This window comes from Morus notabilis, unplaced genomic scaffold, assembly GCF_000414095.1.
Source record: "Morus notabilis unplaced genomic scaffold, ASM41409v2 Scaffold337, whole genome shotgun sequence".
Taxonomy (NCBI): domain Eukaryota; kingdom Viridiplantae; phylum Streptophyta; class Magnoliopsida; order Rosales; family Moraceae; genus Morus; species Morus notabilis.
The window spans coordinates 170,917-187,204 of record NW_010359286.1 but is presented as its reverse complement, the minus strand read 5'-3'; the positions used below and the strand labels follow the sequence as shown (position 1 = coordinate 187,204).

The window sequence follows — 16,288 nt, the reverse complement described above, 5'->3', positions numbered from 1 at the left end:
AAATCGTTCATTATAATCCCCATAACTACAACAAGCTATGGTGTTAAACTATTTTTCTTTCGCAAACATGCCCCTTTCTTTAAAATATTTACAAGGCTAAAATCCTTTTAAAATCAAGCTGACAAGGAAAGGGATAAGAAATCCTACCTCACAATACCAAACCTGTGGCTAGCGTTGCCCTATTCTGGCTTCCACTTTCTCGATGCCTTTCAATCCAAGTCCTCAGCTAGTATTCGTAGAAAACAACACTTTAGGATCCAATTCTCATTCCTAAAGTAAATTCAATCTCAATATGCACCTTAATTTCCTATTAGTGTGCCTTAACCATATTTAAAATTTCATAAATGATCATCTCAATGTTTCAAATAATCATTTCTAAGGGTTTTAATTTCAAAACATGGATTAAAGATGCTAATCCATCTATCTCAAGTCCCTAAATGAAGCTAATTTGGGTTCTCTTCAAAAATCGAGGTCAAAACAGGATTTTTAAACAAAACAGGGTCAAACCCCATGTACACCGGTCGACCGGTGACAGAGCAGTGCAACACTACTGGTCAACCGGTGGTGTGCACTTTGGTCGACTGCACAGGTCGACCTGATGGAGTGCAAATTGGTCAACTGCATAGGTCGACCGGTGGAGAACAGGGATGCAAAAAAACTCACCAAATCAGTCCAAAAACCTACAAATCTGAGTTTAATCTGAGATATTTCAAAGGGAAATCACCTAATCCAGGTTGCAAATGACAAATACAGTCCAAAGAACCTAAAATCTCAAATTTCTACCGTGATTTTACTCAAAATCCATGAAAAATCCATGAAAATTGATTTTGAACCAAAATAGGTTTTCAAATCTGAAACAATTGAGATTTAAGAGAAGTTTTCCAGAAATCTTACCTCAAATCCTTCTCTTGACGTTGAAAAATTCTTGAAATCTTCCTTTGGTTTGAAATCCAGTTGATTTGGTGAAAATTTGAAAGAGAGAGAAAGGAACAAACGAGAGAGAGAGAGAGAGAGAGAGAGAGAGAGAGAGAGAGAGAGAGAGAGAGTGAGTGAGTGAGTGAGAACGACAATGAAGAGAGAGAGAGGGTGCATGGGAAGGAAAAAGGAAAAGAGGAAAAAGAAAAAGGAAAAGAAAAGAAAAGAAAAACATGTGTCAGAATATTTAAAATGATTGTCCAGTAAATGTGTCTGCACACACTTCTGGGGTAAAAATATAAATACTGAGAACATTTAAATTCCTTAGAAATATTTAAATTTACACGTTAGAAACATTTATTAATCATTAATTATTTAATTAATCCAGATTAGGCATACTAATATATCTTGATTACCTTAATTAATCTCATTTAATTCTTTGAGGTGTTACAGAGTTAGAGAGAGTGTGAGAAGATCCTTAGAGAGCAGAGGTGGACAAGAACTATGGCACCACCTTTGGGTGCATCGCTGGGCTTCCGCCCATGAAATTTAGTCCTCTGACTCGTCTCTTCATGAGCTTCTTGTCGGTGCTGGTGGTGTACGATGTGGTGGCTCCATTTGGGCAGATACGAACCGGTTAGGACCTTGGAAGTTGATTGGATGTTCTCCTTTCTTTGGGGAGTTTTCTGTTTGGTGGTTGAGATCTCTTTGCTGGCTATCTTCTTCGATGGTCCTTTAACCAGACGCCCTTCATCGGAGGTTTCTACCGGCAGTGGTCGGAAGTTTTTTTCTTTTTATAACTTTTTAGTTTCTAATAAGGTTGGTGGTTTCCCCATCCGATCCTCGTTTGGTTCGTAGTTTTTTGTTAGATTTAAGTGTTCAGTTTAATGCTGATAGGGTGGTCTTAGCTCGGGTAGAATTTCTTTCTATGCCGTGTAGATGTCTCCCTTCTGTGGTTTGACGAACTACCCTCCAGCACTCGATAGCTTATGTTGAAGAGAGTGGTTTTTTCCAATCGAGCTTTTGGTATGCTCGTTGTTAGTGTGCTGAGGTGTTTTTCAAATTTCGGGTATCAGGTCCTTCTGATGGGTTAACATTGTACCAAGATAATTGTTTATCAGTATTTTAATAAAATACAATTTTTCTTTTAAAAAAAAATTACCATGGGCCCAACAAGTACTACCTTGCAACAGCTTTTGTTTGGGTCCTTTTTTGCCACGTGGAACTAGTGCTATGTGGAGCCGGTTAAATATGGAGCCTAATAGTAAGATTCACTTACTAAACACTTGAACTAAACTAGTGAAATAAATGTGGGCAATATTTTTTAGTGTGTAAACTAGATATTGTTTATTATCAGTAACTTTTGTTTTTCAAGTCTTTTGTACTTCATTTTTTTTTTCAAGTTTAACCATTAATTTTTTAATTTTATTATTTATGTCACTCTAAATAGTTATATGTCATTGTGATTTTTTATTTTGTTCTTAATAAGATTACTCTCACCTAGTGCTTTTGAATTTTAGGGTCATTTTCAGTTTGTCTCTTAAATTTTAAAAGCTCTCACTTTGTCCCATGAACTTTGAATTATTCTCACTTAATCCCTTTTATTATAATTTCTGCTAAAATCGGATGAAAAAGAGGGGGTTTTACTAGAAATTGTAATAGAATGATATAAGTAGAAAAAATTCAAAGGCCAGAGACAAATGAGAGTTTTTAAAATTTATAAAATAAACTGAAAATAACTCTAAAATTTAATAGACATTAGTGATAATAATTTTTCTTTTTAATTGACTGACACTTATTTATTTTTAAGTAGAGTCATATAAACACTATTTTTTATCAAGTGGTATTTTTAATGTTTTCTCAAAAAGAAAAACAGTTGATATGCATGCGAAACAAATAAACTTCTCATCACGTGTAGTGGGTCCATTATGGGTGGGGCCACCCACTCCCATTTGCTGTTTAGGCGATGATTTTTGTGTCTTTTCATTTCGTATTTTCGTGTGTTATACAATCACAAATTTGTCAGATTCGTGCTCTTCCGGTCGGGTGCTGATATTCTTGTGGTCGAATACTGATTTGTCTCCATCAAAAGAGTATGTACCGGTTAGGAGGAATCTTCGCATATTATATGGTAGTTACTTTTCCTTGTACAACTGTCATCAGCCAAAAAGGGATCCATCTACAACTCTCCACAAGGTCACTCCTCTCTTTCTCTCTATTTTTTTTTTCTTTTTTCTTCTTCTTCTCCTCCTCCTCCTCCTCTGTTATCCTAGCTTTTCTTCTAGTTCTGTTGAGCAAATCCGTAAATATGGTCATTTTCAGTTCAAAACCCAATTAGTCCTTTCCAACATAGGGAGACAAATTAAGAAGTTAATCAACTTATTAAGTTCATATTATTGATTTCAGCCTTCTCAATCAACTAATTAAAATTAACACAAACGTAACTACAATGAAAACTAGTAACCTCTTTTTTCAGGTGAGTGATCATTAAATTTTCAAGCACAAGCTTATGACAAATTCAAATCAACGACTTTTTTTATTTATTTTTTAATTACCAGTTCTTGTGATTTACTAAATGGTGGCGCGGCAACGACACAGGAGTTCTCTGCTCCTCCGAGTGAAGCTCTTCACCATCCATAATGGTTTGCGTCATTGTTGCAGTTACAGGTGGAAAGCGAGTCGCAGCCAGCAGAAAAGAAGGTTGAAATCTGAAGGAGAGAGGGTGACTAGACTCGGTCGGTTGGTGGTGGGGAGAAGAGAAAGAGAGTCTGAATTCTTTCTTTCTTTCTTTCTTTTCTTTTCTTTGTTTTGTTTTGTTTTGTTTTTTGTTTTTTTTTTTGTTTTCAGACAGAATTACTTGATAAGCATCTGAAGTCTGATTGCCTTATGTTACTTTGAAAAAGTTTACAGTATATTGTTAAAATAATAAAAAAATAATAAAAAAATAAATTAGGTAAGTTCCTTCTCCTAACCTAATAGGACTTTTCTCTGGCTATATAAGTAAATTGTTCAGGCTACGCCGCTAATTAAGCCCCAACCCCCTATTCAGCCAAAAAAAAAAAAAAAAAAAAGTCCGGCGAGTTCCGGTTGAAAGCAGGATTAATCTCAGATCTAATTCTCATCGCTCATGGTATGTGCTTTGTTGGCGTGACGGGGGTGACAACGCCGAGGCAAGGCTGAAAGCAGGATAAAATCTTTCTCTAATTTCCTCTTATAACGATCTAACGCTTGTAATTAGTAATTAGGCCCAGGGCATGTCGGATGTTGAAGATAATTTCTTGGACTCAGTCCATAAAACGGTACTAACTTCCTCAATATGTGCTTAATTTATATTCCAACTCTTTTATTATCACTACTTATATTATTTTTTTCTCCTTTTTAACCAGTACTGATGCTTTTTTCTTCTTCTTCTTCTTCCTTGATCCAAAAGAATATCGTCAGAGCTGCCGATGACTCTGTTAACAGTCTGGTACATAATTTATTCTTTCTGTATGCTGCACCTATTTTTGTTCATCTCAACTAATATATGTTACTATAATTTCCCATAAATGTCCATATTTTTTTTTGAAAGGCATAAATGTCCATGTTACCTTTACGCTTTTGTTCATATGTGTATTCTTTCTCTTTAATTAGCGATTGATGTTTGATACCTATTGCTTTCTACTTCACAGAAAGAAAATCCCACTCCACGGAAGTTTAAGCCTTGGATGAACTTTCTAGAAGCCCGTGAACGAGTAAGTTCTCATTATATATAAACAGCTTTCAGTATACGACTCAGTGAATTAGCATATCTTAAATGTTAATTCATTCTTATCTATATCTTTTTTTCTTCTAATCATCACAAAATCAAAGTGTAACACTGCAACCTTAAATAAGCCCTCCATCCAATATGCTATGACTTTAGCCAAAACAAAAAGTATTACTTAACCGCTTCTTTAGAAATAAACTCTATCGAAGTAGATGAGTAAATTGCATGATCTCATCCGTAAATCCTTCGGAGATTTCCAAAACGGCAAGGTTTGAACCATATACAATAAAAACATTTGAAAAGAGTCGTTTTACCTTGTCTAGAGGTTACAAAAGATATTGTTATCAAATTCTGACTAAAAGTTTTCAACTAATTAAGAAAACACTTAAAAGGTTGTGCTTGAGTGTGACGACCGTTATTTCAGGTCATTACTACTACGTTTATATTTAACTCATATCTTAACTTCTACTATTTTTGAACTATAAAACCCTAATTTTAGGCTACATTGTTTTTACTTTTATAGTAAAATAAATACTAATATACTTTGTCGGAATAAAACTTCGATCATTATTTCATAGTAAAACTCGAATATTAAAAATATTTTTCTAAAAACATTTTCAACTTCTTAATATTAAATAATCCGTAGATAAAATTCTTTTAAAACTTAATTTTTTTTCTTTAGGCGTGGTCATATACATTTAACTTATTATTTGCATACCATTATCGTTCATATGCAATTAACATAATAGCATTTTGGATACGTTAATATACTCTGTCACTTGAGTTTGCTAAGCATAGCCTCGTTGTCTTGTATACTTTACTTTCATTACATAGCTTATTTATATCCATAAATATTATTTACTTTAAACACTTAGAAGCGTTTTTAAAATACGTGGTTCATCCATTACCCGCATGCACTCACTCCACCGCTTCATCCTTTTGCACGCCCAGCTATAGGTTTCAAGGAGCCGGTGTCTTACCTGAGCTTCTTACAACACGAACAAACATAATGAGCTTTCACTTAGCAAGTAACAACAGACTAAAATAAGTGCAAACAATAATTTATACCTATATATGCATTCATGTCATACATCCTAACACATTTTCTAAAAATTTAAAGCGTTTATCGTATTATGCCTTCTTTACAACTTTTGTTCTTGTGTCGTTCGTTTTTATAACTTTTACTTCTTATGGGCCCCGTTCTTGTTGTACTGTTGCGCTCATAACGAATGAGGACTGGGGGAGCGACTCAAAACCAACTCACTCACGGTTTCATTCATAATAACCTCCCTTGCAATTGCCGGTACAAACAGTTTTACTAACTTTTTGTCATTTATTATCTTTATTTATTACATCTTGTTACTATGATCTTTTCTTATCATGACAGTAATTTTAATCTTATTATTGCGTCTTTAAGCATTTCTATCAATTTCTTATGAAATTTGACTTTATTTAAAAGTTTTTACTTTTTGTTGACTTTGACTTTTGACTTTCTCACATATTAGAATTATACTACTACTACTTTAAGTCCATAAACACATTCATCGCAACAAATAATATTCAAAAAACATCTTTCCCATATTTGCATACATTGAACTTACGATATGCACAATTTTGTGCAACACTGAGAAATAAGATTATTCGTGTCTAGACAAAAGAACTGCTGGTACTTACAGGTGTTCCGCTATGGTCACGACTTTTGAGTTACCAGAAACTTTACTGCTTTCATGATCGCCTACTAATCCTATCATATAAATTCTCGATCGTTAGATTTACAATCTAAGACCAGTAGTTAAAATACAATTTTACTCGAATTTGTTGTTCCATAAATGTTATTTTCATGATGTGTACATGTCGTGTCTAAAATTCTTAGGTTTCCTGTTTATTTCATAAATCTATTTTATTTCCCAGATTTTTTATTTTTTTCTTATTGGGATGTTTTGCACATACTTACAGTTGAGCTTAAGAGAATACTATATAGCTAGTTTTTCAAAAAGCGTTGTTCACGGGACTTCTTATCTTTGACAAGATCTACGATTTTCATATTCGATATCTGGACTGAAATATCTCCTATATCACCAATGTGCACCAAACCCGTGCATATTTGGCCTAAACTCACAATTTTAGACATGTTTTGAAAATTAACCCGAAAGTGACATCTAGGGTCGTTTTTGGGAAACAAATTATTTCACAAAAGTTGTTCGGAACAAAATTTCCTACAACTTTGATGTTGGTCACTTTTTAAAATTAAGCTTCTATCTTAGTCCTCTAGCCTAAACGGATTCGGGCACAAGTTTTCAGGTCATTAACCTAATTTTCAATTTTGGTCCGAAACTTAGAATTTTTGTTGTTTTAGGTTTGCACACATCTTCAATAATTATGCATACCCATATATGCATTATTGTCATATATCTAATCTAACTCATAACTAGTGAGGAGTGGGGTAGCTAACCAATCCAGCTCAGTCACGGTTTCGTCTCTTTCAGTTCATAATCACCTTTCCTTCAAAGGCTGGTACAAACAGGATGTTTGGTCTCTTACCGTTTATCAATTTTCTCATTGAAACGGTAACTTTAGTTAAGTCTTATGACTTTGTTCATTTTTGAACAATTTATCATGAGATTAACTTTTCGTTAAAGTTTAACTTTTTCTTTTAACTTGACTTTGACTTGACGCCGATACATATTTTTTCACAGAATAAAATTCTACTGCTACTTAAGTCTTGTAGATACATGCATAACATTGTATCTAACATTCATGAGTCATCTTTCACATTCTAGCATATATTTAGTCTACAATATGCTCGGATTGAGCAACATAGACAAATAAATTTATTCGCGTTGTAGACAAGAAAACAACTAATACTTACAAAAGTTTCACTAATGTTTCTGACTTCGATTGTTAACCGATCCTATTGCATAAATTTTCGATCGTTAGATTCAAAATCTAAGATCCATAGTTACATTAAAATTTAATTCAGAAAGATCTACAATACTTATGTTTGGTATTCAATGCCAAAATATTTTCTATCTCAAGAATTTGCACTAAAACCGTGCACCTTCCTCAGTCATGGGCCTAATTTTCAATTTTGGTCTAAAACTGTGAATTCTCATTGTGTTCATTTTCTATACATCACCGATTATCAAATTGACTTACTTTTCACACTTTAATCCCCTATTCCTCTTGAAATCCGATTTTAGTTCAAATGCTCAAATCAAATTTCAGCAGAGTTCCGCCTATTTCTCTATGTTTCCCGACCTAACTTTAGCTCGCTTTATCCATTGTTTTCACCTTCAAACACAAACCATATCCTTTCTCTTTCAAATACACCATCAACATCATCTTGGGTCTAGGGTTTCTCCATATTTCTATCAAAATTCTCTATATCAAGAATTGCTAGAAACAAAAGTTCAATAGCCAAGAATTTATCCTTAGTTCACTAGATTTCAAGTTCCTTAACCATTACAAGCAAACCACCATTTTTAGTAAATTTTTTTCCATACTTTCCCTAAACTTACGGCAGTCAAGGAAGAGGAAAAACTTGAAATCTCACCTTAGGGAATGAGGAACAAGCTTTAGTGACACTATTCCTTGATAATTCCGTCGATTTCTGCTTCAATCACTCTTTTTCTCACTTTGGAAATCTTTCTTCCTCTCTTTTTCTCTTGGCTGGGTTCTCTCATTTTTTTCTACGTGAAAAGTGACCATTTACTTGTATTTGTTCATCATTGAACCGACCATCCAAAAGCAAGAAACCAAACAATGCAAAATTTGACTTTCCCGAAGACTTTTTTTGCAAAAATTTCAACAAATATCTCTTGCTTCCTCACTAAGTTGGCCGGCTGCCCCATTTTTTTTTTTTTGCTTTCCACATTTCCTCATCTCAGCCACTCATCAATTTAATTACTTTAAATCCTAGCCATCCATTCATAATAATTATCTCATTTCTGTTCCGTTTAATTCTTGTCTGGTGTGCGCTTTATCTGCGTTTTTCAGACAGTTGGTCAACTTAGTTAACCTTGACCATTCTTGACTAACTTTTTGAGGGCGACGTTTTGGTCGACTCTTGGTCAACAAATTTTGACTCGGTTCACTTAAATCAGTCGAAACCCCAATTTAAGCGATTCGGCCTTCCGAACCCCTTTTTTCGTCCATTTTTCATTCCGATTGTTTCTAAAACCCTAGAATTGATGTCTTTTAATTCTATTTCATTTCTTAACCTTAATATTCATGTGTTTACCCACTTGTGGGTTTAACACAATGTTCCATACTTCTTCTTGAACATAGTTCAAAAATCTGTAACTACATCGTAGTTTAGAAATTTTTGATTTTTAACTTATAACTCTTCATTCCCTGTTTATATCTACTTATCATAAAAGTATTCATATTAATCATACAAAGGATTCTAGGAAATATTATCCTACACAATAATTCTGATAAATTTCTCGGTCTTGACATAAAGTGATTGGAATATGGGTGGAATTTTGACATTTTCTAAGATTACTTTTATAAAACAAATCAAAAAATCTACTTTGCTTCTTCCTAAGGTTGGCCAGCCATTATCCTTCCCTTCCATGTGTCCTAATCTTAGCCCTCCATCAATTTAATCATCTTAAATCTCAACCATTTTCGGTTCAGTTTAATTCCTATCCGGTGCGCGTTTAATCTGCGTTTTCAGATAGTTGGTGAACTTGGTTAACTTTATTCAACCTTGACAAACTTTTCAAGAGTGACCTGTTGATCAACTCTTGGTCAACAAATTTTGACTTGGTCAACCCTAATCGATCAAAAACCTTAATTTTCTCGGTTCGGTATTCCGAACCCTTTTTTCATCTCTGCTTCGTTCTGATTGTTTATAAAACCCTAAAATTTATGTTTTTCAATTCCTTTTCATTTCTTAATCTTAATATTCATATGTTTGTCCACTTGTGGGAATAACACAGCGTTCTGTGTCTCTTTCTTAATTGCAGTCTGAAATTCAAAAATTGCATCATAATTCAAAAATTTCTAATTTTTTAGTTTATAATTTGTTATTCAACATTAATATCAACAAATACTTATCATAAAAGTATTCATATTTATAATACATAGAATTTTAGGAAATTTTATCTTATACAATAATTTCTTCGACAAATTTTTCGATCACGACAATGTGCAAGCTCTTCAAACGGGCTGCAGCTCAGCCAACTTGTAGACGTGGAGTCTTCATCTGCGATTCTGAATTACAATGAAGAAACTATACGAGCTAAAGCTCAATATTTAAAATTAAAATCTATATACATGCTCATGACATTAACTTTTTATAGGGCCACTTTACTCAAACCATTACTTAAATTACTCATATGGGTCCAAGTATCAATTTTCTACTTATGTATTTTTATGTGAGAAATTTTTATGTTAAATCGGCAGGAAGAAGAAAGCATCGCTTCTTCATTTGATAAAAACCAATTGCGGATTGGCAAAAAATTAGTGGTTTCATTATCAAAGGAAATCGGTCGAGGTACCGATGGGACTGTAGTGTATGAGGGGTCTTATGAAGGTAGAAAAGTCGCCGTGAAACGCCTTCTCAAAACTCATATTAAACTGGATGACAATGAAATAGGGAATCTCATAGCATCTGATCATCACCAAAATGTTGTAAGGTATTATGGCGTGGAACATGACAGAGATTTTACATATCTTGTTCTGGAGCTCTGTGATTTTAGTTTGGATGACCTTATCCGAATAACTTCTTTGAATTCCTCTCCATACAAGCTTGATCCTAACTACCTTTATTGTGGTACGAGCACCATGACTATGTATGAAAACCGCTGGGAGCTTCTAAAGAATACTTTGGGAGATGTTAAACTTCGCAAAGAAAATAATGACCGTCCATCACCTTTGTTACTTCAATTGTTGAGGTTAGTGAAAATTTCTTTTTTATTTTTATTTTTTTTATTTTTTTTATTTTTTTTTATTTTTTTTATTTTTTATATCGTGTTATGCATAGCTGAGAACAATTATGTCTACTTGAACTTATAATGAATCATCTTTTGGATCATTCTCTTTGGGTTAGATTTATCATGCTAACTGCTAATTAATGACAATCTTTTATTTTCAATTTATTATCTTACAGAGACATAGTTTCTGGACTTGTTCATCTGCATAAATTGGGTATAATCCACCGAGACTTAAAGCCCCGAAACATTTTAATAACTATGAGAAAATCTACTTTATGTGCAAAGCTTTCAGACATGGGCATCCACAAACGCCTCCTAATTGAGAACAAGACTTACTCAAGTGTTACTTCTTTTGGTTAGTACTCTCATTTCTCTATTTTAGTCAATAGAACTGGCATTAAGTCGTCTTTGGACGCTCACAATTTTAATTTGCACTCTATTGGTGAAAAAATGACATAATCAAGGGTTAAGATCAATGCAATAAGTAGATTAACAGCTAAGATTGTTTGGATATTTTGATCAGTTTACATAAAATATTAACAAAGTTAGGGTAAGGGGATGTTGACGTAAAATGTTTTGGTCAAAGGGTATCTCTATAATTTGAGAAAAACACTTAAAGGATGTTGGTATAGTTCTCCTGTACTTTAATACCTGTTGGGCCCTAGAAAAGGTTTAGTCTGGAAAACTTTTAGGACTGTTTTCATTGATGTACATGCTATACAAGGAACATCTCTTATAGAGATTTGGTTAATAAGAAAGGAAAATGTGAAACGTTGAAATCTGGTAATAAATCTCCAAAAAATCAGCAACATATCTATCCCCATAAATCATGAATAAATCCCGGCTATAAAAGGAAACAAATTACAATCAGAAACTAACAAATATATCCTCAAACAGCTGCACATTGCAAAAAGTCTCATTATAAACATTTGTTCATAATATGCTCCCATAAATAATTTTTCTTAACCTAATTTCAAGTGCTTCTTTCTCCCTTTAATGTTAGTCTCATGCATGTTTTTTGGAATCAACTTTAGGTTGCGCCACTACAAGCTGGAAAGCAGCTGAACAGCTACTTAATGGAAGACATACGAGTGCAACGGATATGTTTAGCTTAGGTTGCATCATATTTTTTTGCATCACTCGTGGTAGGCATCCATTTGGGGATCATGATGAACGAGATTGGAATATTAAGAGAGACAAAAAGCAAGACTTGTTTTTGATACAGGATTTTCCAGAAGCCTTCCATCTTATTTCTCGTTTATTAGAACCTGATCCTACAAAGAGGTGAAGTTATATAATTTCCTTCAATATATGGGTTCTGCATAATCAATACTTGACATATGTTACTCTACAACAACAACAACAACAACAACAACAAGCCTTAATCCTAACTTAATTGGAGTCGACTAATGACATATTATATATATATATATATATATATATATATATATATATATGATATGTACCCTTTGAAAACATTGGAGTAGATATACACATTTGTGTATGTGTGTATTTTTTAGATGGTAAGCAATACCCTTTGATACTAATTGACAATTACATTTATAATTGTTCAGCAGACTTAAATAATATCATGTAGTTGTCACAATGCCTTGTTGATACTAAGTGGATTGTAAAACATTTGAGAAGGTAGTTAGCCCCTAGCTTGAATGCTCAATTCTTGATGAAAATTACTTGCGTGTTATTCTTGGCAGGCCAAAAGCAAGTGAGATATTGCAACATCCAATGTTCTGGGATGCAGAGAAGAGACTTTCTTTTCTGCGCGACACTAGTGATAGATTAGGCGAGAACTCTGATCTTTTTAAGGCACTCGAACGTACAGTACGCACAAATTTAGCTACAAAATGGAATAAGAAGGTAGATGAAAAAATAGTTACGTACATGAGGGCGTGCTCAAAAAGGGATTACAAATTTAACAGTGTTCGAGACTTGTTACGACTGATTCGAAACTTGTCGAGTCATTATGGAGAGCTTGGTCAAGATGTTCAGGTGATTGTAATAGCAATATATGAATCGTGTGATACTTTTTCACACACATTTTTAAATTTATCAAGGATAAGAATCACTTAGTTTGATGGTGACTATTTCAGATACTCGTCGGACCGAAATATGAAGAATTCGATGACTATTTTACAAGCCGATTCCCATCGCTCTTGATAAAAGTATACGAAGTTGTATGCTCATACTATGGAGACGGGGAGTACTTCATGAGATATTTTGTAGGGAATCCCACCAGCAATGTTTCAAGCGATATTACTTTTGTTGTAGATTGTCAAGGAAAATGAATAATGAGATGCTAAATACAAACTCTATTCCAGACTCTATTTTAGTTGCTAGTATCTTTGTTTGCCACATGTCAACTTACAGACAAACTAATACAATAACAAGTCATCTTTCTATTACTTGTTTACAGAGTTGCCAGCATCAATTAAATATTTGACGCAGCAAAAAGGTGGGCAGCACAGTAATGTGAAGAAAGTAAACTTTATTAAATCTGAAAATATAAGAACATAACTAAAAACTCCAACATAGTGCTGGTGCTTTTATAGAATGTAATCAAGAGTCCTAAGTCTATTCAAACTCTAAAACTATAAATAAAAGAATGCTAATCCAAAAAGAACACCAATTAAAATAAGAAAGATAAGGCTGAAAAATAATAACAGAAAATAAGAAATGAATCCTAATCATATCCCCCTTTCTTAAGGAAAAAAACAATAACAACAACAACAAGTCTTAATCCTAACTTAATTAGGATCGGCTATATGGATTTCACTTTTTCACGCATCTCTGTTCGAAATTAGACTTTCTTGAAAGCCTAGATCGAGAATGTCTTTCCTAACTACTTCGGTCCACGTAATTCCTGGTCTTCCCCTCCCTCTCCTAGTATTAGGTATAAGAATGTCCTCCCCAGCATGAATTGGTGCTTCTAGCGGTTTACGTTGAACATGCCCGTACCACCTTAAGCGGCTTTCGCGCACCTTATCTTCTATTGGTGCTACACCTACTTTACTATGAATAACTTCATTCCTTATGCAATCCATTATTTTATGGCCACTCATCCATCTTAACATACGCATTTCTACCACACTCTTCTTACATATATGTTGTCTCTTAATGGCCCAACATTCACTACCATATAACGTAGCTGGACGGATTGTAGTCCTATAGAATTTTATTTTAAATTTAATAGGCATCTTGTCATCACATAAAACTCCCGTAACATTCTTTTACTTAATCCACCCTGCCTCAATAAAAAAAAAATCCGTCCTCAAGTTTAGGCAGAAAGTTACAATTCGCCAGCAGGGGGATAGTGTTCGTAGAGGTCAGAAACATTGAAAGTTGACGAAATTCCCACGTCTGGAGTTAAACCCACAACATAAGCATTATCGTTGATCTTTCGTAAGCATTATCATTGATCTTTCTGATTTTGAAATTCTTGGAGTAGTGGTTGTAATTGGCTGGGAATGTTCAAATTAGGTTCTGCAACTTCTCCTTGTCCGTTGACTGTGAGTGCTGACACGGTTGAAGGTTCTACTACTTGCCTGTAAAAATCTGAATTGGAAAGGGGTGATAAAAATCTATCCTCAGTGTGGAAAAGTTTTCTTTTCTCTCATCTTTTTCCCTTGAGGAACTAACACAATCTTTCTATCATTCCATTGAAAAATAATTTACATATTATTGATTAAATGTATTATCCCTGCCCTTTCTTTTCTATATATGTATTATCCCTTTTTTTTTTTTTCCCCCCCCTTTTTTTTTTTTTTTTTTTTTTTTTTTTTCTTGAAGTGGAACTTTACATATTCGAGTGATGCTATTTTTATATGGTGTGGGATATGGATCAACTTTTAGGTTTAAAGTTTTAACTAAAGCTTTCGAAACTATATTTTCGCTACTCCCACTATCTATGATGACATTGCAAACTTTGTTGTTTATAGTGCATTTGGAACGAAATGTAAAATGGCATTAAGGATCGCGTTCACCACTGGGCTGCCTTGCAACAGGTTGCTCTCTTGCAGCTTCTTGATTGGGGATTTGTGGTCGCTGATTAGCCATATTGGTATCACTCATGGTAGTCAAATTGGCTAAAGAATTTTGAATAGCTTGAAGCAATGCTCAAAGCCATCTAATTTGGCGGATAAACTACCACAACGCTGTTCCACAGACCGAGCAGCGGTTTCAATAGTCTGGAGCCTCAACAGAGGAGGATTCTTTTAGTCCCAGCAACTATAGAATGAAGGAGAGACCTTCTCTAATACCACTTAACGCAGCAAAATGTTCGGTTGCACAGTAATGTGAAACAAGTAAACTTTATTAAATCAAAAAAATATACGAACATAACTAAAAAGTCCAACATAGTGCTGAATGTAATCAAAAGTCATCATGAGTTCTTAGCAGACTCCAATTTATGAATTTGTGTTTTTTGATTTACTCGGTACAGATTATAAGATCCTGAATCCTATTCCTTGTATTTTAGAGACATGATGAAGTAGGTAGCCGGAAATGTTATTAAACGAGATGAAATCCATTCCTTCTTGAGAAAGAAGTAGATAAATAATCCTCTTGAGGGTTGATTCGGTACGTGGACCAGTAGGAGCTCTGATTCATGAATGTGTTTTATGAATCACTGTCCATTAGAGAATTAATGGTATTCAAGAATAAATATGTAATTAGAGAGGTTAACGGATTTCACCTAACTCTAATTATGAATTATTTATAGAGGATTGATCTTGTAACGCCTCGAGGAATTAAACAGGATTAGTTAAGATAATTGAGATTTATTAGTGTGTCTAATCCGGTTTAATTAATTAATTATTATTTATTAAATGTTCTAATATGTAAATTTAAATATTTTCAAGGAATTTCGATATTGTCATGTAACGCCCTTTAGAATTAAACATGTTTAATTATGCTAAACTGTGGATTATTAGTGTGCCTAATTTGATTTTCATAATTAATTAAGGGACTTTAAGTCATTTTCAATATTTATAATTACACCCCAAAGATTTTTGGAAAACACACTTAAATTTAATACATTTTCCCTTTTTTTTCCATTTTTCTTTTTCCTTTTCTTTTCTTTTCTTTTTCTTTTTCTTTTTTTTTTCTTTTCTTTTTTCTTTTCCCCCTTTCCCTTCCCGTGCTCCAGCCCCCCCTTTTTTTCTTTTTTTTTTCTTTTCTTTCTTCTTCTTCTTCTCTGGTTCTTCACGCACAGCCCCTCTCTCTCTCTCTTTCCTTCTCCATTTTCTTCCACCGCCCGGGCTTCCTCCCGCTGGCATCCTCTCTCTCCCTTGCTCTCTCTTTCCGGGTTTCTCTCTCCCTCTCTCTCTCTCTCGGCAGTTTGGCCGAAAATCTCAGAAAAAAAAATGAAAAACAGAAAAATTGAGGGAGACGAAGCTCGAGCAACTGATTTGAGGTAAAACCCTTTGAAACCCACTCTTTGATTCGGATTTTAAGTTTGAGAAAGTTTATTTTTGGTTAGATTTGAATAATTTTGAGTTAGGGTTCGAGTTTGAACAGTTATTGTTGGAATTGAATGAAATTTGGGGATTTTTAGTTATTGGACTTGTTTAATTGATTAGAAACTGATTTTGATGGATTCTGGAGAATATATATTGAAATTGGATTTGAATTGCAGGTTTGGCATTTTTCCTATTTATGCCGGCATGCTGCC

General features: G+C 34.0%; 1 protein-coding gene across 2 annotated transcripts; it reads left to right on the top strand.

The window, feature by feature from the left end:
• Positions 1-3,839: 3,839 nt before the first annotated feature.
• LOC21406468 (serine/threonine-protein kinase/endoribonuclease IRE1b) lies at positions 3,840-13,003 on the top strand. Of its 2 annotated transcripts, none has more exons than XM_024162992.1 (8): positions 3,840-4,214; positions 4,302-4,384; positions 4,587-4,649; positions 10,073-10,563; positions 10,779-10,957; positions 11,637-11,886; positions 12,315-12,609; positions 12,711-13,003. In XM_024162992.1, the coding sequence occupies exons 2-8, from the start codon at positions 4,307-4,309 to the stop codon at positions 12,903-12,905; spliced, it is 1,551 nt and encodes a 516-aa protein (XP_024018760.1). In that variant the 5' UTR covers positions 3,840-4,214; positions 4,302-4,306; the 3' UTR covers positions 12,906-13,003. The 2 variants fall into 2 exon arrangements, with proteins under 2 accessions (XP_024018760.1, XP_024018759.1); XM_024162991.1 differs by having other exon boundaries at positions 3,845-4,214; positions 4,346-4,384.
• The last annotated feature ends 3,285 nt before the right edge of the window (positions 13,004-16,288 follow it).